This window comes from Rana temporaria, chromosome 6, assembly GCF_905171775.1.
Source record: "Rana temporaria chromosome 6, aRanTem1.1, whole genome shotgun sequence".
NCBI lineage: Eukaryota > Metazoa > Chordata > Amphibia > Anura > Ranidae > Rana > Rana temporaria.
The window spans coordinates 33,156,845-33,179,363 of NC_053494.1; the positions used below are offsets into that span (position 1 = coordinate 33,156,845).

A 22,519-nucleotide genomic window follows, 5' to 3' on the forward strand; every position below is an offset into this window, starting at 1 on the left:
CAGAGGAGGTCTGGGGCCAAAATGATTGCTCTCGCTCTAACGTTCGCAGCGATACCCCACATGTGTGGTTTGAACTCAGTTTTCATATGTGGGCGGGACTTACGTACACATTCGCTTCTGTATACGAGCACGCGGGAACAGGGGCGCTTTAAATATTTATTTTTTATTTTTATTGTTCATTTTACTTAATTTATTTTAGTTTGACACGTTTTTCCCCAAAAATAAATGTTTTGATCACTTTTATTCCAATTACAAGGAATGTAAACATCCCTTGTAATAGGAATATAGCATGACAGGTCCTCTTTACGGTGAGATATGGGGTCAATAAGACCCCACATCTCACCTCTAGGCTGGGAAACTTGGAAAAAAACAAGAAAAAAAACAAGAAAAAAAACGATCCTGGCTTCGATCGCAGCGGTGAGTCAGAAGAAGCACCGGAGGGCGAAGGGAGTGGGGATGTCCCTTTTTGCCTCCCGTAAGAACGATCAAGAGGCGGAACAGCCGCCATGATCGTTCTTATGGTGTAGAGAATCGCCGGCTGAAAAAAATGATATCTGAATGATGCCTGTAGCTGCAGGCATCATTTAGATATCCCTGCACAAAGTCAAGGACCTCATATGACGTGGGCGGGAAGTGGTTAAAACACATTTTTTTCCCCAGAGTATTTTCTGGGTATTGCAGAGTATTGGCCGGGGTATTGCAAAGTATTGGTGTGGGGGTATTGCAGAGTATGGTGCGGGGGTATTGCAGAGTATGGTGCGGGGGTATTGCAGAGTATGGTGCGGGGGTATTGCAGAGTATGGTGCGGGGGTATTGCAGAGTATGGTGCGGGGGTATTGCAGAGTATTGGTGCGGGGGTATTGCAGAGTATTGTGTGGGGGGTATTGCAGAGTATGGTGCGGGGGTATTGCAGAGTATGGTGCGTGGGGTATTGCAGAGTATTGTGTGGGGGGTATTGCAGAGTATTGTGTGGGGGGTATTGCAGAGTATGGTGCGGGGGTATTGCAGAGTATTGGTGCGGGGGTATTGCAGAGTATTGGTGCGGGGGTATTGCAGAGTATTGGTGCGGGGGTATTGCAGAGTATTGTGCGTGGGGTATTGCAGAGTATTGTGCGTGGGGTATTGCAGAGTATTGTGCGTGGGGTATTGCAGAGTATTGTGCATGGGGTATTGCAGAGTATTGTGCGTGGGGTATTGCAGAGTATTGTGAGTGGGGTATTGCAGAGTATTGCGAGTGGGGTATTGCAGAGTATTGTGCGTGGGGTATTGCAGAGTATTGCGAGTGGGGTATTGCAGAGTATTGCGAGTGGGGTATTGCAGAGTATTGCGCGGGGGGTACTGCAGAGTATTGCGCGGGGGGTATTGCAGAGTATTGCGCGGGGGGTATTGCAGAGTATTGCGCAAGGGGTACTGCAGAGTACTGGCAGGGGGTATTGCAGAGTATTGCGCGGGGGTATTGCAGAGTATTGCGCGGGGGTATTGCAGAGTATTGCGCGGAGGTATTGCAGAGTATTGCGCGGGGGTATTGCAGAGTATTGCGCGGGGGTATTGCAGAGTATTGCGCGGGGGTATTGCAGAGTATTGCGCAAGGGGTATTGCAGAGTATTGCGCGGGGGTATTGCAGAGTATTGCGCGGGGGTATTGCAGAGTATTGCGCGGGTGTTTTGCAGAGTATTGCGCGGGTGTTTTGCAGAGTATTGCGCGGGTGTTTTGCAGAGTATTGCGCGGGTGTTTTGCAGAGTATTGCGCGGGTGTTTTGCAGAGTATTGCGCGGGTGTTTTGCAGAGTATTGCGCGGGGGTATTGCAGAGTAATGCGCGGGTGTTTTGCAGAGTATTGCGCGGGTGTTTTGCAGAGTATTGCGCGGGTGTTTTGCAGAGTATTGCGCGGGTGTTTTGCAGAGTATTGCGCGGGTGTTTTGCAGAGTATTGCGCGGGTGTTTTGCAGAGTATTGCGCGGGTGTTTTGCAGAGTATTGCGCGGGGGTATTGCAGGGAAGGCAGAGCATTGCAGAGTATTGCGCAGGGAAGGCAGAGTATTGCAGGGGTTAATGCAGGGATGGCTGAGCAGGGATGGATGGATCTGTGACTGCAATAGTCACAGATCCATCCCACACTGCTGCTGCCATCCGCGCTCTCCTCTCACACTGTACCGATCGGTACAGCGAGAGGAGGGAGGAACCGGCGTCATCAGATGACGCCGGTTTGTTTACCTGTGGTCGCGCCGTCATTGGACGGCGCGATCACATGGTAAAAGACCGGCGTTGCCGGTCAGTTACCGTGATCTGTGTAGCGCCGGGTCTCATAGACCCGGCGCGCACAGAATTTTCTGTGTGCGCGCCCGAGGCGGCGCGCATTACTGCTTCTGGTGGGCGCCGTTTCAGAACGGCGACCCCCAGTTAAGCAACCACCTTGCCGCCGTTTGTAGACGGCGGCTGGTGGTTAAGTGGTTAAGAACTCTTTATTAAAATGTAAGGCATATACCCACAGAAGTAGTAACAGCGTGGAATACAAACGGCATCACCAAACCACGACAGCGCAATGACACTACTGCTAGGCCTCTACTGACGCGTTTCGTTTGAGAATGCCCTCAGACATTGCATAACTCATAATGGTTCTTGGATCACTTGCAATTCTAGTGAAAATTTAGTCCTGCGGGTATTGTTTGTCACAGACAAGTCTGGTAGAAGTTGTGGTGTTTTTTCTATTGCACTTTGTGAGGACGTGCTGCGGTCTGCATCATAATGCTATAGAAAATGGGTGGAGCTATACAGACCTTTTCAGCAGCTGTACATGCAAGCTAGCTTGGAAATGCATGTTCTTGCTCTTTGGTTATTTAACAAAGTGCACGATCCAAGCTTTCTCCAGTCTGTTTTATTGCTTGCTTGTTTTAGGGCTGCATCCGACCCGGCCACCTTGAGAAATGCAAATGTCAAAACCACATCTGTGTACAGAATATATAGCAGTTAAACACTTTTTTTCAATACTTGCTGTTTCTTCTTGGCACTTGATCCATGATTAGCGTAATCTTCTCAGGCTTTTCTTCTGTTGCTAAGAAACAGATAAGCCTAGTAAGTTCAAGTGATAGGCTAGACTTGTTAAAGCGTACTGCGCAAAAAAAAAAAGTGTTACCTTTTTAATTTACAGAACCTGTGTGAATTGTCAGCTTCACATGTTATCAAATTTTCTCTTTTACATCAACAGTAAAGCTCGGCATTTTCTCAACCTTACTAGTGCCGTGACCCCTTGATAAAATTTCCCAAGTTGTGGTGACACCCTAAGGCTGCATTCACACCTGAGCGTTTTTGTCGCGTGAAGCTCCAAAACGCTAGAGGGGGAAAAAAATACATTATTCTCTATGGAGAATTGGGTGGATTTGGGCGTTTTAGAACGTTTGTATTCCCATAGAAAGTAATGGAAACACTCGATTCAAGCATCTAGTGCGACAACGAGCGTTTCTACGGGCGTTTTGTCGCTTTAATCAATAGAACATTTCACCCAGGCAGAAGATTAAAATATCTACAAACATAGCAACAAGTGATAAAAAGTTGATAATTGTTCCTATTGGCTAAAATTAAAAAACGTCAAGTTAAAAAATGTCGGACGACCCTGTATGCAAACGCACGAATACACGCGACAAAACACCGGAAAAACGACCAAAAACGATATGCTCAGGTGTGAATGCAGTCTTACAATAAAATGTTGTTTTCGTAGTCAGCACCCAAGGCAAGACAAGTAACTTGCGCCCCTAACCCATTGACATTTAGCGCTCCCTTCCACTCGTACAGTATTAAAACCCCTTATGGTACATTTTAGGACAGGGGTGGCCAACCAGTGGCCCGGGGGCCACATGTGGCCCGCGGAGCCCTCTGATGTGGCCCACGACCTCCTGCTCTGGAATGGTGGGTTGGCTTGCCCAGATCGCAGGTTGCCGACCCACCATACCACAGCATCAGTGTTGTGAATGAAGCTGGTGGTAGAGGAAGAAATCGGCTGCGGAGCAGAGCCCCATAAGCCGATGCTTCCTCTACAGTGCCCGGCTTTTGCCACAGGTGGACTCTATGGCAAAGTTCAGCTAACCTGCAGTATAGACACAGGTGCACTATGCTGCACCCACAGTGTGGGTAAACCGCAGCACATCAGTGTGAAAGCAGTCTTGGGCCCTTTTCACACGATCAGCCCGACCAAAAGGGACCCTCAATTCACCTCTATAGAGCGACAGATGTTTGTTTATGCTCGCCTACCTCCAATCCGAAAAGCAGAAGGGAATTTGTCCCCTTTCATCTGGGTGGGTTGGAGGACCTATAGAGTAGTCGTGGTCTGTCATCTGCCTGCTTCGCTGATTGTGGCACTCGACTGGTTACCAAGTTGCTTAAGTGGTCCTCGTTCTTCAAAAGGTTGGGCACCCTTGTTTTAGGATGTACTACTTTCTTTGTTCTCCTCCTTTATTTCCCTTCTTATCCCTCTCTATCCTAATTTCTTTCTTCTACTTTCTTCGGATGGGTGGCAGTGGTGGAGGGGTTCTGATCAGCCAACTTTAAAGGGGTTGTAAAGGGGGAAAATAAATTCTCCCTAAATAGCTTCCTTTACCTTAGTCCAGTCCTCCTTCACTTACCTCATCCTTCCTTTTGCTTTTAAATGTCCTTATTTCTTCTGCGAAATCCTCACTTCCTGTTCTTCTTCTGTCTGTAACTACACACAGTAATGCAAGGCTTTCTCCCTGGTGTGGAGAAAGCCTCTTGAGGGGGCGAGAAGGAGTGTCAGGAAGCCCACTAACACACGGCTCCTTTCTGTATCTGCAAAGTAGATAGCGTACTGACCCTCCTGCTCGTCCCCTCAAGAGGCTCTCTCCACACCAGGGAGAAAGCCTCGCATTACTGTGTGGAGTTACAGACAGAAGAACAGGAAGTGAGGATTTCTCAGAAGAAATAAGGACATTTAAAAGCAAAATGGAAGGATGAGGTAAGTGAAGGAGGATTGCACTAAGGTAAAGGAAGCTATTTAGGGAATTTTTTTTTCCTTTACAACCCCTTTAAGTGCTCTTGATCAAGGTCATCTGCTGATCCGAGAAATGTAGTGGGGACTTTTAATGGCAACTATAATCATAGTTGGTGTTACTGTGTCTCTGACTTTGATGTATAGGATGCATTAAAGTGGATCTCCACCCTAAAGTGAAGTCGCGCTGGTCGGCACCCTCCCCCCCTCCGGTGTCACATTTGACACCTTTCAGGGGGAGGGGGGTGCAGATACCTGTCTAAAGACAGATATTTGCACCCACTTCCGGCCACACGACACGGGCAAAAGACGGGTTTTTTCCTGGCATCCCATCCGTCCCCCGTTGTATGCTGGGAACACTCGGCTCCCAGTACACAGCAGGAGCCAATCGGCGGGCGCAGCGCGACTTGCGCATGCGCCGTAGGGAACCGGGCAGTGAAGCCGCAGCGCTTCACTTCCTGGTTCCCTCACCGTGGATGGAGGGGGGAGCAGCAGGGTGACGAGCGATAGCTCGTCATCTGCTGCGGACGCCGCTGGATTCTAATAAAAGTCAGCAGCTGCAGTATTTGTAGCTGCTGGCTTTTAATATATTTTTTTTTAGTGGCACATCCGCTTTAAGGTGAAAACAAGAACCTTTACAACCCCGTTTAAGGGTAAAGGGGAGCCGTTCTGTTACTGTTGCAAATTGCCTCTACAAAAATGCTGTGTGGTGTGGCCATTCCGTAGATGTGCAGACCTCTCCCTGTGAAACTTTGATGCAGAAATCTGCCCTTTATTGAGCAAGTTGAACCACCATGATGGGCTGTAACAGTGGGATTGGTTTACTAAAACCTGGGGAGTGCAAAATCTGGTGTCGCTGTGCATGGTAGCCAATCGGCTTCTAACTTCAGCTTGTTCAATTAAGTTTGGTTTCTCTGCAGAGCTGCACCGGATTTTGCACCCTCAAGTTTTAGTAAATCAACGTAGTACTTTAAGAACACAGAAAACAAACTCCTGCGCACGAGTGGATTGTTCAACAGTCCGTGTTCCATGGAAAAAATTCCAAAACCGGTAACACTGTCCTTGCTGCCCTTCATGGATGGGGAATATCCTGGTAGCAGAAAAGAGAAAAAGGCGCACCAGCCTAGTGTGTTACCATTGACAATTTAATAGAATAAAAAGTGTAATAAAAAAAACTACTCACAGGGAAAGAAACATAGCAGGCTTATCGACAACGCTTGTAGTAGATACCTCGAACCACACTCCAAGTGGGCGGGATAAAGGTGTGTCACTGCCGGCTGATGCGTTTCGAGGTTACAAAAACATCTTCATCAGAGCCCAGCAGTGTAGACCCTTCCAAAGGCTCCCCTTGTGTAATATATATGAGCACTCATACAAGTGCCCAACCCACTGCAAGCCGCGGGGAACCTCCCAGGGGCCATCAAAACTCCCCCCACCTAAGTGGGTGGTCCCAGATGCCACACACAAACCGAAATAGCAATAGTGAGAGTGATATAATGATGGTAGTGGTAATAGTGTTGGGTAAAAAAGAGAAATGGAAATAGAAAAAAATGAGAGGGACGAATAAAATAAGATAAAATAATAAAATAGAAATAGATAGGGGTAGAATGACAAATGTAATGTAGTATAATACAATACTATATAGTATAAAATAAATCAACCCCCAGTGGCTTGCGTGCAGCGATTCCTTCACGTGTGCAGGTTTTTTTTTTTATAGGTGTACAGAATCTGGCTGGCTTTATGGAAAGCGTGTAAACATCTGACTCCCTGTAGGTGTTCATTATTATCTCTTAGGACAGCAGGACTGCCATTAATATAGAAACGTATGCTTGACATCTGGAACATCTGTTACTGTGCTGTACGTGGCAATCCTTATTTCGTGATTCCTCTTGAAGCTAAGCCATACTGAGGAGCAACAATTTAATTGGTTAGGCTTCGCACAATTCACTTGTGTAGGTGACTGGTTCTCTGAGCTAAAAATCCAAAAACCTTACTGGGGGGGGGAAAAAACTAAATACTGACCTTAAACTTGCCATGAAAGTGACCAGTTAGGACTTTGAAAATGGATATAAAGCCAAAGTACTGTAGATAATGCAAGCTAATGGGTTTCTGTAACACTTTGTGTCTGACAGACAGAACGTCCACTTGGCTGTAGATGCCGAAAACTTCAAGTCTGAGATTGTGAGTGTGAAGGAGATGCGAGACATCTGGTCCTGGATTCCGGAAAGGTTCGCCCTCTGCCAGCCGCTGCTGCTCTTCACCAACCAGGAGCATGGCAATAGCCTCGGCAGGTGAGAGCCCCGGATTTCTGCAGTGCCACTATTTCTGCTGCCAGCTGGATTGTTTAAGAGTTGAACCCCCAACCAAAACTTAAAGTGGAACTATATGCAATGGTGTTGTGTGTTTTTTTTTTTTTTTTTTTTCTCCCCCCAGTTTGGAAAGAGGAAGGCAGGGGTTATAACCCCTTTGGCATCTTTTGTTCTATTGTTACCACGGCCTCCTGCCCTATAGCCTAACAAAGTAAGAGGAAATCCCTGCAAATGAAGGGGTTCTTTTGGAGACCCCCCCAGGTCACCAGATCTCCAACGAAGAGGGTGACTCTCTCCGGAGACACACCAGTAAAAACCGACAGGTGTTCTGATCCCTCTACTCTAAAGAAGGGTTAGAACATCTGTGCTGTTGGGTAATTTTCCCTCTTACTTTCTGTCCTGTCACCAGGACAGGATTCATGGGTAATTCTCCCAAATGAGGGCACGAAGGGCAATGGAAACCTGATGGTGGTTATAATCACTTCCCATGCTTGGCTAGTGTTCCATCAAGTGTAATTATGCAGGTGTGAATTCCTAGCTTTTGTCCAAGGCCGGAATCACACTAGTGCGGTGCGAATTTCAGCTCTCTTATGTCTGCAGAAGTGTTCAGCAGATTTTAGCAACGTTTTAGATGCGAATTTGGAGACCTGGGAGAAGTTGCGGGTGAGAGGAGAGTGGGGGAGAAGTGTATTGAGCTGAATGAGAGAAATTCCTGAAGAGAACTGAACACATCTGCGAATCGGCTGCGTACCCATAGAAGATAATGGGCTTGAATTCGCACCTGAGCCGCACCGCAATGCCTTAAAGACGCACACGGTTTTACTGCAATGCGCAGTGCGAATGCATCGCACATATGTGAACCAGCCTCATTGAAAACAATGTATTTAGAAATGTTCTGCGTATTGGATGCGGTTTAAGCCGCACTCAATTCGCATAGGTGTGAACCTGGCCTTAAGGTATTGCTACTATTTGGGGTAATTAAATAAAGCAATCTAAAAGAGCAGTAGTGGTAAAAGACAGTTAGCCATAGCAAGCACTCTTTATTTACTGGGGTCAGAATTCATTACACATTGTACTATTCTTGCTAAATGGTCCGGCTTTTGTGTTCTATTTGAATCCTAAAAACCTGCCATGTTTGTATACTTCATGTTCTAATAACAGGACTCAATATGACTTCCATTAACATAAACCTCTTGTGTATTAATAGGCCTCGGTATTGAATGCAGACCGAATAGTGCCTGTGTTTCGTCATATTTGGCGACCCGTCAGAATTGGTAACAGATGTGACGTTCCAATGCCACCATTTTGCTACACCCCTCACTCCTCCATAGTATGGATACTCTGAGAAGGGGAAAGCGGACATCTTGTTACACCCACCAGAGTTTTGCCTTTTACACTTGTATTTAACGGTAAAGTGAGTTTCTATACTGAAATCTAGTACTTAGAACTCCGTCTGACTGTTGTGGTGATGAATTTTAAAAGCAGCGGCAAAGCGTGCTCATCTCACAGGTTTGCTAATCTGACAGAAGCTCGCTGCTTTTAAAATTCAATATCTAACCAGACTGAGTTCTAAGCACTGTGTTTCACTATATAAACAAATTTTCCTGTTAAAAATTGTAAAATCAAAAACTCTGGTGTAACAAGATGTCTGCTTTCTCCTTCTCAGGCCTCGTACACACGACCAAGTTTCTCGGCAAAAACCAGCAAGAAATTTGCTGGGATTTTTTTTTTGCCGAGGAAACCGGTCGTGTGTACATTTTTCGACGAGGAAACTGTCGAGGATCCCGTCGAGCCAAAAAGAGAGCATGTCTTCTTTTTCCTCGACGAATGGAGAAACTTGCCTTGTCGAGTTCCTCGACAGCCTAACAAGGAACTCGACGAGGAAAACGGTGTTTCGCCCGTCGAGTTCCTCGGTCGTGTGTGAGAGGCTTCAGAGTATCCTTACTATGGAGGAGTGCAAGATGGCAGCAATAGAACGTTCCTTCTGTTACCAATTGTGACGAAACACAGACAGTTTGGTCTGCATTCAATAGCGAGGCCTATTGGTACACGACAGGTTTGCGTTAATGGAAGCCATATTGAGTCCTGTTATCAGATTGTGAAGTATACAAACTTGGCAGACTTGTAGGTTCCAAATATAATACAAAAGCGGGACCTGTCATCTCCGCCATCTTGCTACACCCCGTGTGTGTGTGTGTGTATATGTATATGTGTGTGTGTGTGTGTGTGTGTGTGTATGTATATGTGTATGTATGTGTATATGTGTGTGTATATGTGTGTGTATATGTAATAAATATATATATATATATATATATATATATATATATATATATATATATATATATATATATATATATATATATATATATATATATATATATATATATATATATATATATATATTAAACTTTTTTTTTTTTATCCCCAGTGACACTTAAATTAACTTGGCTTTTATTCCGGCCGACTTCTTCTGTTTTTGTTTTCCAGGTTTTTCTTGCATTGTGAAGGACGTGAGCCCACCCTACTCCTGATCAAAACCAGTAGCCAAGAGGTATGTATTATGGCATAAACAGACTGATAACCATAACCTTGGCTCAGATCTGCTGTATTTAAAGGATAGATCTATGGGGGTGAAAGCAGTGTATGTGTGTGTGTGTGTGTGTGTGTGTGTGTGTATAATATAATTTTTATTTTATTATTTTTTTTAATATATGACCAAAAAGCTATTTTCATTAAAATTAAGTTGTGCTACATTTATACAAAGAGCACTTGAGTCGCTGTCCAGATAATTGATCACATGCCAGTTAACATACCAGTATGCTTTTTGGATCAGGAATGGTCAGAGAAAACTAACATAATAGGAAGAACTTAAGTTGGTGTCCCTTGACAGAATTGAGAAGAGGACCCTAGCACTGCAAGTCAAAACTTCAGACCTTTTAGTTGCATCTTCTTAGTAATATGTGCTTCATAACCTTCCCGGAGTGGAAGGAGAAGGTCTCATCCTGCTGCAGGATCAAGCACTGTATACTGCAGGGAAATGCAATTGGCGGACCTTCAGCTGTTGCAAAACTACAAGTCCCATCATGCCTCTGCCTCTGGGTGCCATGCTTGTGGCTGTCAGTTTTGCTATGCTTCATGGGAGTTGTAGTTCTGCAACAGCTGGAGGTCCGCTAATTGCATATCCCTGGTATACTGTATATAGCTGAGGTTATATACCAGTGATGGTGAACCTTGGCACCCCAGATGTTTTGGAACTAGATTTCCCATGATGCTCACCTACACTGCAGAGTGCATGAGCATCATGGGAAATGTAGTTCCAAAACATCTGGGGTGCCAAGGTTTGCCATTACTGTTATGTACAGTTTATGCAGTGCTCCTGAACGCTGCAAGCTTTACTGTGCTCTATGGGTGTCCAGATGTTAATGGTCTCTGCTGTCCATGTGCACACAACAGCCCTCCAATCTGATCTGCCTAGACCAGCCTTTCTCAACCAGTGTGCCGCGGCACACTGGTGTGCCGTCAGAGGTTCTCAGGTGTGCCGCGGGGTCAGTGGAGAGAAGGCTGTCAGATGAGCCTGCTCTCCTGCCGAACTGTGAGAAGCTCTGTCGGCTTCAAAATAGAAAGTAAAGTGCATAGCAGTGTGCTGTGCTCTCTGCTTCCCCCTAGAGTGCAGTACCCGGCTCAATGAGGAATCTGGAAAGGTACTGAGCTAGAAGCTAGATTCATTTTAAAATGGCTTTATACATGTGTCTGTGTGTGTGTCTGCACATGTGAGTGCATGTGTATGTGTGCATGTGTGTATGTGTGTGTAAGCATGTGTGTAAGCATGTGTGTGTATGCGTGCGTAAAGTGAAAAAAAGTGGTATATAAATCCATAATTTGTATTTATTTTTTTCACTTTATTTTTCTGTATGAGTGGGTATTGTAGCGCTGTACTCCTTTGTATTATGTATTGCTTTGAAGTTTTTGTGCTGAACTTTAGTGTTAGCTGCTTCATTTATTTAATTTATTTTTTCAACATATGATACACAATCATTTTTTATTTTCACTAATTTCCTTTAGCGCTGCGTCAGCCTTAGGGCTTTTCTCTTTTCTATGTGTGCATGTGTGTAAGCATGTGTGTAAGCGTGTGTCTGTATGTATGTGTGTGTGTATGTTGCTTTTAATCCTGACCCCCCCCCATTCCTGTACCATCAGAATGGCTTTTGTAGGGCTTGTTTGATAGCAGCAAGGACTGCTGCTCCTCTGAAAAGCAATCCATGCACAGATTGCTTTTCAGAGGCATTTGACAGGCGGTAAAGTGGAATTATGTTGCTTCCTCACCACCTGTTTTAGGCCCGTAAATGCAGCATCACTACACCACAACTCTGCAATGCACACAGTTGCGGGGTAGTTACAGTGCAGCCCCATTCACCCTCGGTATACCTCCAGTTGCAGCCACAGCATGTGAACACCCTCAGCTGCTGCCTCTGCAGTTAAAGGTGGAGAAGTTGGGGGTGGTAAAAACAGCTCAACCATGTGGTTTTACCGCCCCTATGACATGTGAACAAGTCCTTGGTTCACATCTGTGTAGCTGCATGTAGGGCAGTTCATTAATTTCCGTACCCACAAAATGCAGAGAAACAAGTCCCCAAACTTTTTTTTTTTTAATTGCACTGCAGCAAAAGCACCCCACGTTTTCCAATCTGTGGGGGTACCATTAAGAATTAATGGTACCCCTAAAGAGCAGAGCATTTGTCTGTGAGCACGATTTTTCCCGTGTTCTGCGACACACCGTAATGTAAACCAAGCCTTGGACTGGGGTGCCTCAAGACTGAAAATACTTTTTAAGGGTGCCCCGAGTAGAAAAAGGTTGAGAAACACTGGCCTAGACCATGTCTCACACACAAGTCTTGTGGGCCAAATCCAGCCCGCTACGCCATTTCTTGTGGTACTTGCACCTCTCCTGCAGCTGTGGCACCCCCCTCATCTCTGACCCCTGCCTTGTCCCCTGTTCTGTCCTCCTCTCTTGGCAGCAGAGAGGAGGACAGAACTTCTCCACCAGATCCTGTGTTTCTCTGTGGAGTTCGCAGTACCCCCTTGTCTCTGCCTTCCTTGGTCTCAGTATTCAGCAGTTGATACCAGTCCTCCTCCAGACCCTTTATACTTGCCAGCTCTGCCCCAGTATCTTCCCGGGAGCAGCATAAGGCAAGGGGGCGCATTGTGAAGTAGGGGGATGGTGGGGAGACTCTTGATTTCTGATGGGAGTGATCTGGACATCCAGTCTTACAGATACAACTGGTCCTTTTTAATAGCAACTTTATTGCTTATGTGGCCTGTGATGAAATGGAGTTTGACACCCCTGGCCCAGACGGAGGATAGATCCCCCTCCACGTGTGGAGGGTGGTGAGGTGTGTGTGTGTTTGTTTGTTTGTTTGTTTGTTTGTTTGTTTGTTTGTTTGTTTGTTTGTTTGTTTGTTTATATGGATCGTATTGGAAGTAAATTGACAGATATAAGTCTCTTTACACCCGCCGGTCCATAGTAGTAAATGGACCGTCCAATCGGGAACCGATTTAAGAATGGTGATGTAAAGGGGACCCAAGTCAGGTTTTTATTGTTTCGGTTTTGAGTCTTGACAACTTAAATGAAAAATCCCCAACACTTTTTTTATATTTGTACTTGTCATTGGAGCCATACAAAATGGCAGTTTGGTTACCTGTTAAAAAAAAAATAGAAATTAGATAAATAAGTCCCCATACACACTATTGGATTTTCTGCAGATTTTTATCTTCAGATTTACCAAAACCATGTAGTGCAAGGGCCTGTCTGATTGCAGACAAATTGAAACTCTTAGGCCAGGTTCACACCAATGCGAATTGAGTGCGGCTTAAACCGCATCCAATACGCAGAACATTTCTAAATACATTGTTTTCAATGAGGCTGGTTCACATATGTGCGATGCATTCGCACTGCGCATTGCAGTAAAACCGTGTGCGTCTTTTAGGCATTGCGGTGCGAATTCAAGCCCATTATCTTCTATGGGTACGCAGCTGATTCGCAGATGTGTTCAGTTCTCTTCAGGAATTTCTCTCATTCAGCTCAATACACTTCTCCCCCACTCTCCTCTCACCCGCAACTTCTCCCAGGTCTCCAAATTCGCATCTAAAACGTTGCTAATCTGCTGAACACTTCTCTTATCTCTCTGCAGAGATAAGAGAGCTGAAATTCGCACCGCACTAGTGTGATTCCGGCCTTAAGGTTTGACCTCATAGTGTATGGTTTTGGTAAATCTGAAGACAGAAATCTGCAGAAAACCTAATGGTGTGTATGGGGCCTAAGGATGGATTCACACCTATGCAGGTTTAGTGCTTTTTGCATTTTGCAGATTTGCACTGCAGTCCATTTAACATGGTTTCCTATGGAACACGTTCGGTAGTGCAAATCTGCAAGATGCAAAAAGCATCATGAGAAAATTAAGGATGCTGATTTTCTGTTGCTAGTTCCCAAGTGGTCATGCTGATTCTTTACCTTCAGTGCAGTTTGATTCACTGACCCGGAACAAGTAATACGGTGAAAGAATGATGACTCTTATATGCAGCTTGTTGTGGGTCTGACTTAAAGCCCAAATAACTACTGGGTTAAATGCTCTTAGAATCCAGGGCCCAGATTCAGATAGATTCGCCTATCTGCGGGCGTAACGTATCTCAGATACGTTACGCCGCCGTAACTTTGGGCGCAAGTTCCGTATGCAGAAAGAACTTGCGCCTTTAGTTGCGGCGTAACGTATGTGTGGCGACGTAAGCCCGCTTAATTCAAATGGGGATGTTGTGGGCGTGTTTTATTTAAATTTAAGATGACCCCGCCTATTTTACGTTTTTTGTGAACGGCGCATGCGCCGTTCGTGAAAGAATCTCAGTGCGCAGGCTCGAAATTACGCGGCAAAGCCTCATTGGTTTCGACGTGAACGTAACTTACGCAACGTTTGATTACCACCCTAGGGCAATTGTAATTCTAAACATAACTGTAACTTACGCAAAGCCCTATTCGCAAACGACTTGCGCAAACGACGTAAAAGTTTCAAAACTCGGCATGGGAACGATGTCCATACTTAACATTAGCTATGCCTCATATAGCAGGGGTAACTTAACACCGGAAAAAGCAACTATACGTAAGCGCCATCTAGTGGCCAGCGTAAATATGCAGCCTAAGATACGATGGTGTAAGACACTTACGCCGGTCGGATCTTAGGGAAATCTATGCTTAAGGCCCCTTTCACATTGAGGCGTTTTTCATGCGGTACAGCGCTAAAAATAGTGCTGCTATACCACATGAAAAATCATGCCCGGCTAGCAGGAGCGCTCCAAAAGTCCTGCTAGCCGCATCTTTACGGCGGTATAGGAGCGGTTTGTTCACCGCTCCTATACCGCGCCTTCCCATTGAAATCAATAGGAAACCGCGGTATTAACCCTTTTTCGGCCGCTAGCTGGGGTTAAAACCTCAGCGCTAGCGCCCGAATATCGCGGTAAATACAACGGTATAGCGGCGCTACAAATAGCGCGGCTATACCGTCACCACGGCTCCACGCCTCAATGTGAAAGAGGTCTAACTGATTCTCTGAATCAGGCGCATAGATACGACAGCCCGCACTCAGAGATACGACGGCGTATCTCGTATCTGAATCCGGCCCCAGAACTATAGAAATCGGATGTACTAGTATTTTTTTTATATATAATATAAATTTTTTTTTTTATTTGCTCTGGCAGACTTCATCCATCTATGTAATCAGTCCGATGTTATCACACAGATGGAGGGAGCCTGGCAGATCGAGGTGTAAGATATGGCATTTACTTACAGACAGGGCTTGTTTTCTGCAGCATTGTCCCCTGCGTTCTTCTCCTATGCTCTAATAAATCTAGTCTAGAGTGACAGGTTGGCCATTCGGCGAAATGCAGAGCCAGTCTACTGTTTCTATGCATCGCCCTCTAGTGGTGACCAGAAACTACTTTACAGTACAGGTGCTAGCAGAAAGCTGGGTCATATGCTGCTGTGAATAAGTCCCCTTGAGAAATGGTCTTTAATTTTGGGGCAAAGTCTTGGCTAAATAACACTAGTGTGTGTTGATCTGCAGTTTAGTGCACTTGTATAATGCCGATCAATGCATAGCCTTATTTTTTTTGCAATCCACAATACAATATTCTTTTACAATTATCAAAAAAAACACGATCGGTACATAAAACAGTGTAAACGCCTACCTGATATCTGCTCAGCGATTTTTGTGGCAGTTTCCATGTTGGCTGTGGACATGAGAAGCCCAGTTCCTGTGTCTTCCTGGATTTCCCTAGAGAGGTGCATGCTGGGATTTTTAGGCACAGTAATGACCAGAGACTCCTGGGAAATGAGTGTCATCTCCCAGGAGGCAATGGGGTCTTAGGACAGGAAGTTGAACTACCGTGGGCTCAGGAACTAGGCAGATTACGAGATCTGCCTAGTAACAGCCAGATAGATGTAAGTAAAAAATTATATATATATATATATATATATATATATATATATATATATATATATATATATATATATATATATATATATATATATATATATATATATATATATATATATATATATATATATATATATATATATATATATATATATATATATATATATATATATATATATATATATATATATATATATATATTTAAAGGCAAGCTGTTAATAAAGTTTGTTTTTAGGGTGGAACTCCGTATTAAGCTGACCATACACTGAGCAAATTTTTAGCCTTGGGTGGCACTTTTGCACCCTCCTGAGCAACATTCTTTGGTATGAAAATCATCGGAACAAGGCATAAAATTGTTGTCCAAACAGCAGTCGTTTCCAGTCAGACAGCCTACAGCTGTCAGAATACAATCGCTGGCAATGGAGATTCCGTCTGCATCCAAGATGATTAGCGTGGATTTTTTTTCTATTGGCCAAGACTCCTCAACATATTTTACCATGCATGGAGCACTTTCGAAAACTTTTCAACCATCAGTCCAATATCCGTATTCATTTTCTACAGCGAGAAAAGAGGAACACCATGGAGTGCTAAACCTGCATTCTTCTTTCTTCCTTCTTTCTCTTTCTCATTTTTTCTCTTTTTTTTTTTTTTTTTTTCTCTTTTTCAGCTTTACACTGAGAGCTGAGCGATCAAAGACTGCTGATCACTCAGTTCTCAGATCCCCTCTGAGCACAGAAAGCAGACTGTCAATTACTATTCTCTCTGCTTTTACCCCTCCTGTGCTCACTAGCGTGCTGCACTGTGGCGGAGGCAGGAGTGGATGGCTCAGGCTCTCAGCGGCACGCTGAGCTAGCTGTCGGTCCACGCTTCTGGGCAGACCCCAAAATTGTCCGGAACCCTGCAGAGCCTGGACTGGCTCTGTGACATTCGCCGACAGCAGGCTTTAACTGATTCTGGGTCACCAGAGTGCAGAACGAAGTGCACTCCCGGGACCCACAGGAGTAGTAGGGCTAAAAGACCTCTGGCCCTACTTCTTCTGCTGTAATTACACTTGTCTCCATGCTGTGATCCACTCACAAGCGGGGTCCTCTTAACCCTCTAGTCTTGATTTGTATTGTAACTGTACTCTCCCTTTTTATAATTGTAAAGGGTTGCTCTTGTTCATAATATTAGTATCACTCCATTCCATTCAGTTTCAGCAGAACCATATCTCAGAAAAGACCACAATAAGGTAAGTGGAATTAACACATAACTGTCCTAAATGACCATTTTATTTCTGTACACTGTTGTGCATTATAAAAAAATAATAATAATTGGCCAAATTTTTTACTTTATATGTTTTTTGATCTCTGAAGGTATAGTGGCAAAATCCTGCAGTAGGGCATACGTTTCCTTGTTGGTATTGGCAACCCATGTCATTTTATTTTTTTGGTGTCAGTGCTTCACTTCACAGTATTGTACATAGTTATAGGTAGATTCAGAAAGAGTTAGGCCGGCTTATCAGTAGATAAGCCGACCTAACTCAGAATCTACGCCGACTTATGTTTAAGTGTATTCTCAAACAGAGATACGCTTAAACATATCTAAGATACGACGGCTTGCGCCGTCCTATCTTAGGTTGCAATATTGAGGCTGGCCGCTAGGTGGCGCTTCCATTGCGGTCTGCGTAGAATATGCAAATCCGTAGATACGCCGATTCACGAACGTACGCCTGTCCTCCGCAGTACATTTACGCCGTTTACGTAAGAGGCCGCCTAAAGTTAAAGATGCCCCCTAGGTGGCGTAGCCAATGTTAAAGTATGGCCGCCGTTCCCGCTTCGAAATTCGAAATTTTTACGTTGTTTGCGTAAGTCGTCCGTTAATTGGGAATTGCGTCGTTTACGTTCACGTCTAAATCAATAGGCCCGTGCGGCGTACTTAGCCGCAATGCACGCTGGGAAATGTAGGCGCCCTAGCTATTAGTTTGAAAAAAGATACATGTCCATCTAGTTTAACCAATCCTTCATCCACAGTTGATCCAGAGGAAGACAAAAAACCCCAGCAAAGAATTTTCCAATTTGGTGCAGCAGGGGGAAAAAATGTCTTCCTGATTTTATATAGTCCATTTTATTTATGTGTATGTATGATGGTGCTGTAATTTTATTTTAAGGAAGAAAAAAAAAAAAATTGGTACTTCTTTTTTTTTTCCCTAGTGGATATACAGCTGTCACCTGACCCAGCTCTTTCCCAGCCTGTCTGCAGGAAAACATAAGCAGGGGGAGCTTCTAGTCCTCTGCTACTGGACACATGTTCAAAGGAAAAAAAAAAAAGCCTTTGGAATAGAGAGTAAAAATAATTAACAGCTGGTAAAGTGGTTGTAAACACTTTACAACAACTTTATGCTACAGGTAAGCCTATAATGAGGCTTACCTGTAGCTACCCAGGACATCTCCTAAACCTGCACGGTTTAGGAGATATCCCCTGCATGTGCCAATGTCATCGGCACTGGGGCAGACTTAAGCAATGGCACCTATGTGCCGTTGCTTCAGTCAGCGTGCTGTTCCCGGAGGCTCCCGCGCGCATGCATGGAAGTGACATCATTGCGGCTCCGGCAAATCACAGTGCCGGAGCCACGATACCCAGAAGTAAGCCCCCAGGATAGATGTCGCTGGCTGGAGGGGCAGGCGAGGACTGCTGCAGGGGGCTTCGAGGTAAGTATATCATAATGAGCTAGTATGCCTTTGTCTTGCAGGGTTTTCTTTATCGTACATCACGGGACACAGAGCGGCATTCATTACTATATGGGTTATATGGAGTACCTTCAGGTGTAGACACTGGCAATCTTCAAACAGGAAATGCCCCTCCCTATATAACCCCCTCCCATAGGAGGAGTACCTCAGTTTTTACGCCAGTGTCTTAGGTGTTAGTCATGGTTTAGCTTGCCTCCGCATCCTTGGGATTAGGTGAGCTACCGGTTCTGTCCAAAAAAGCCTGCGCGCTAAAGTGGTCAGTAACCGGACCCCAAACCCTTGGGGTATAGCCCATAATGCTTTCTTTTTAAGAGAGCTGGACCCTGGGCCCAGAACTTAGAAAACCTTTGGGGCGCCTAATGTTTTCTGTTTGCCAGGGTGCTGTATGGGCCCAGGACAGTGGATCCTTCATGGAAGAAGAAGGTTCCCAGGGCCTGAAGGTCTAGACATCCCCACGGAGATGGGGGAAGATTGGACCTCTTGCTTGGCAAAGTCCTGCGGCATGGAGCAGGTAAGTAAGGGGAAAAACCTGCGGGGCTTGGCTCTTAGCAAGTTTTTTCTGGGAGGTCACAGGGGACATGCCTAAGGTTATGCATTGCATCTGGCAAACCAGTCACATATCATGAAGATAGGATGGCTCTATATGTTATATTTCCCCATAAAAAGTGACCTCCCTGGTAGTGTTGGAAAAGCTGTGAGTGGGGCCTTTTATGTACAAGTGTATGTGTGTGTCAGAGAGCTATGCTTACCTGCAAGCCTCCAGGCGATGCTCTATCCAGTCCTCTCCCTCATGCCTGCAAGGCAGGCAAAACGCTGACCTCCTCGTGGGTTCCAGGCCTGCGGCTGCAGGAACAGAGAGGCCCTTCCTCCCAACCCCCCCCCCCCCCGTCGGCGGGCGCGCGCGCGGTGCGCGTGCACGTGTTATAGACGCATTTGGCGCCGTTTTAGCTGGGGGGGAAGGGCGGGTCAGTGGTTTAAAGGAAGGGGCGGCCCTTCCTTAGATGCCACAGCTCATTCATTTCTCTGGCTTAAGGGAGGAAGGACTGGAGTGAAGCACGGGGCGCTGAGGACACACAGTGGCCAGAAAGAATACTACAGTCTTCAGAAGATTGTGGTTTAGCCTAGGAATAGGCTGGTTTTCTTTTCCATCTCATAGTCTTTTCTTTGGCAATACTACTCAGGGGGATAGAATGTTTTTTCTTGCCTAGATTGAAAAAAAAAAAAAAAAAAAAAAAAAAAAAGTTTTTTTTTGAAAAAAAAAAAAAAAAAAAAAAGTGTCATCTAGGGTAGAGGAAACATTTTTTATTCCCCAAACAGGTGTTTGGGCATTTAACTATTATAAGTCCCAGGTACCAATAAGTAGCAGGTGTACCTCGGTATTGTACCATGGCATCAAGATCAGAGGGTACAAAAGGTGGGGATTCCCCCGCAGAATCTGAGGTCTCGGATAGAGCTATGCCGCTGCTTTCCCCACAGGAAGCCTTTGGGCCATCGGGGTCTGGGGCTAGAGCTGACGCGAGTCAACCCAACCCTAAGGTGGTCACGGAGGAGGTGTTACTCGCCTCTTTAAATGAGATGCGGAGAAGCATGGGAGAAATGATAGCCGCAGCCATGCGGGGTAGTAAGCGGAATAGATCTCCGTCACCCGTGCGCGGACCCTCGGAAGAGGAGGTCCTTTCCTCTGGGGAATTGGACCTCTTGGACAGAGACCAAGTAGGTTCAGGGATCGAAGATCCGGATACAGAGGAGTCTGGGGCAGTCTCCCTGAGGGAGAGCTGGTGGATTCAGGGCTTGACGGACTTGGTCCATAAGGCATTCAACCTGCCTGTACCAGATCTCCAGGTATCGACGGTTTCAGCTTTGGGCTCACTGAGGGCGCCTCAAAGCAGTGCTGTGTTTCCGATCCATCCTCTATTGGAGGAAGTCTTGTTCCAAGAGTGGAACAAACCAGACAAGGTTTTCTTTCCACCTAAGAAATTTTCTGTCTTATATCCTATGGAAGAAAAGTTTTCCAAGAGATGGGCTTCTCCTGCAGTAGACGCAGCCATCTCATGTGTTAACAAATCGTTAACATGTCCTGTAGAAAACGTACAGGTTTTCAAAGATCCAGTTGATAGACGCTTGGAAGCCCTACTTAAGAACTCCTTCACTTCTGCAGGGGCAGTAGTACAGCCAGCCGTGGCTGCGATTGGAGTCGCTCAAGCTTTATCGGATCAATTTAAGCAAATGCTTGAACTTATTCCTGCCGAGCAGGCAGAAGAATTTTCGGATGTCCCTAAGGCCATATGTTTTACGGTAGACGCAATCAAGGATTCTATCCAACAAGCGTCACGTTTATCATTATCCCTTATCCATATGAGAAGACTCTTATGGTTAAAAAGCTGGGAGGCTGAGCCCCCATGCAAGAAGCTCCTGGCAGGGTTTCCCTTCCATGGAGGACGGCTCTTCGGAGAGGACTTAGATAAATACATTCAGACCATTTCAAGCGGCAAGAGTACTCTCTTGCCAACTAAGAAGAGGGTTCAGGGACCTGCGTTTAAACGACAGTCCTCCCCTGGGCAGGGGCCCTCTAATGCCAAGCAGTATCGACGGCCTCCTGCAAGAACAAACTTCGGCTTCAACAGCAGATCACGAGGACAGGCTGTTAGGGGCAAGAGGCAGTGGTTTCGCAAGCCAGCAAAACCAGCCCCCAAGTCTACCTCATGAAGGGGCGCCCCCACCCACGAAGGTGGGGGGAAGGCTGCGACTCTTTTCGGAGATTTGGGAAGCCAGCATTCCCGACGAGTGGGTACGGTCTTCCGTGGCCACAGGCTACAAGCTAGAATTCCTAAGGTTTCCTCCTCCTCATTTCCAGGAGTCGAGGATTCCAAACGATCTGGAGAAAAGAGCCGCATTAAGGTCGGCTCTAGATCATCTACTTTCCCAGGAGGTAATAGTAGAGGTACCAGTCCTGGAACAGGGGCTGGGTTTCTACTCCAACCTATTCATCATCCTAAAGCCCAATGGAGATGTCAGGCCAATTTTGGACCTAAAGATGGTAAATGCATACTTAAAAGTCCGCTCATTTCGGATGGAATCCGTGCGGTCAGCAGCTGCCACACTCCAAAAAGACGACTTCATGGCGTCCATAGACATAAAGGATGCCTACCTTCATGTTCCAATTTATCAGCCACATCAAAGATATCTACGCTTTATGGTGGCTTCGCGTCATTTCCAATTCGTGGCGCTTCCCTTCGGGTTGGCTACGGCCCCCCGGGTGTTCACGAAGGTTCTAGCTCCAATCCTAGCCAAGCTAAGGATCCAAGGGGTCACGATCCTAGCATACCTGGACGACCTCCTAGTCATAGACCACTCGTCTCCCGGCTTGGAACGAGCAGTGGCCCTCACGGTCCAATACCTCGAGAGGTTCGGCTGGGTCCTAAATCGAGAAAAGTCAGCATTCCAGCCCACAAGGCAGTTGGAATATCTCGGCATGAGATTAGACACGGAACAACAAGGGGTGTTCCTACCTCTGAGGAAGGTCAAAGCCATCAAGGAATTAATCCTACTGGTTCTAAGCAAGAAAGAACAGACTATTCGCCTATGTATGAGATTACTAGGCAAGATGGTGGCTACTTTCGAGGCGGTGCCATACGCCCAGAGCCACACTCGCATCCTGCAGGCAGCCATCCTGTCAGCATGGAGCAGAAGGCCACAGGCCTTGGATATCCCGTTGCCTCTCTCATCAAGAGTCCGGCAAAGTCTGTGTTGGTGGTTAGACCCTCAGAATCTACTGAAGGGAAAATCTTTCAGCCCAGTGGCTTGGAAGATAGTGACCACAGACGCCAGCCTGACGGGCTGGGGAGCGATTGTGGATGGTTCCACTCGCCAAGGTATTTGGGCAAAGCCAGAGAAGCTTTTACCCATCAACATCTTGGAGCTCAGAGCTGTTCGACTAGCCCTCAGGGCTTGGACGTCGAAATTGCAGGGGCTCCCGGTGAGAATTCAATCAGACAATGCCACGGCAGTG

At 45.8% G+C, this 22,519-nt stretch overlaps 1 protein-coding gene across 4 annotated transcripts in view; it reads left to right on the forward strand.

Moving 5' to 3' along the window:
- The window catches only part of TBC1D24 (TBC1 domain family member 24), a 64,899-nt gene that overhangs the window by 31,232 nt on the left and 11,148 nt on the right, over positions 1–22,519 (forward strand). For all 4 annotated transcript variants that reach the window (XM_040356617.1, XM_040356615.1, XM_040356618.1 and 1 more), the window contains 2 exons: positions 7,125–7,283; positions 9,789–9,852. In XM_040356617.1, coding sequence (XP_040212551.1) covers positions 7,125–7,283; positions 9,789–9,852 — 223 coding nt within the window. The remainder of the gene's footprint in view (positions 1–7,124; positions 7,284–9,788; positions 9,853–22,519) is intronic.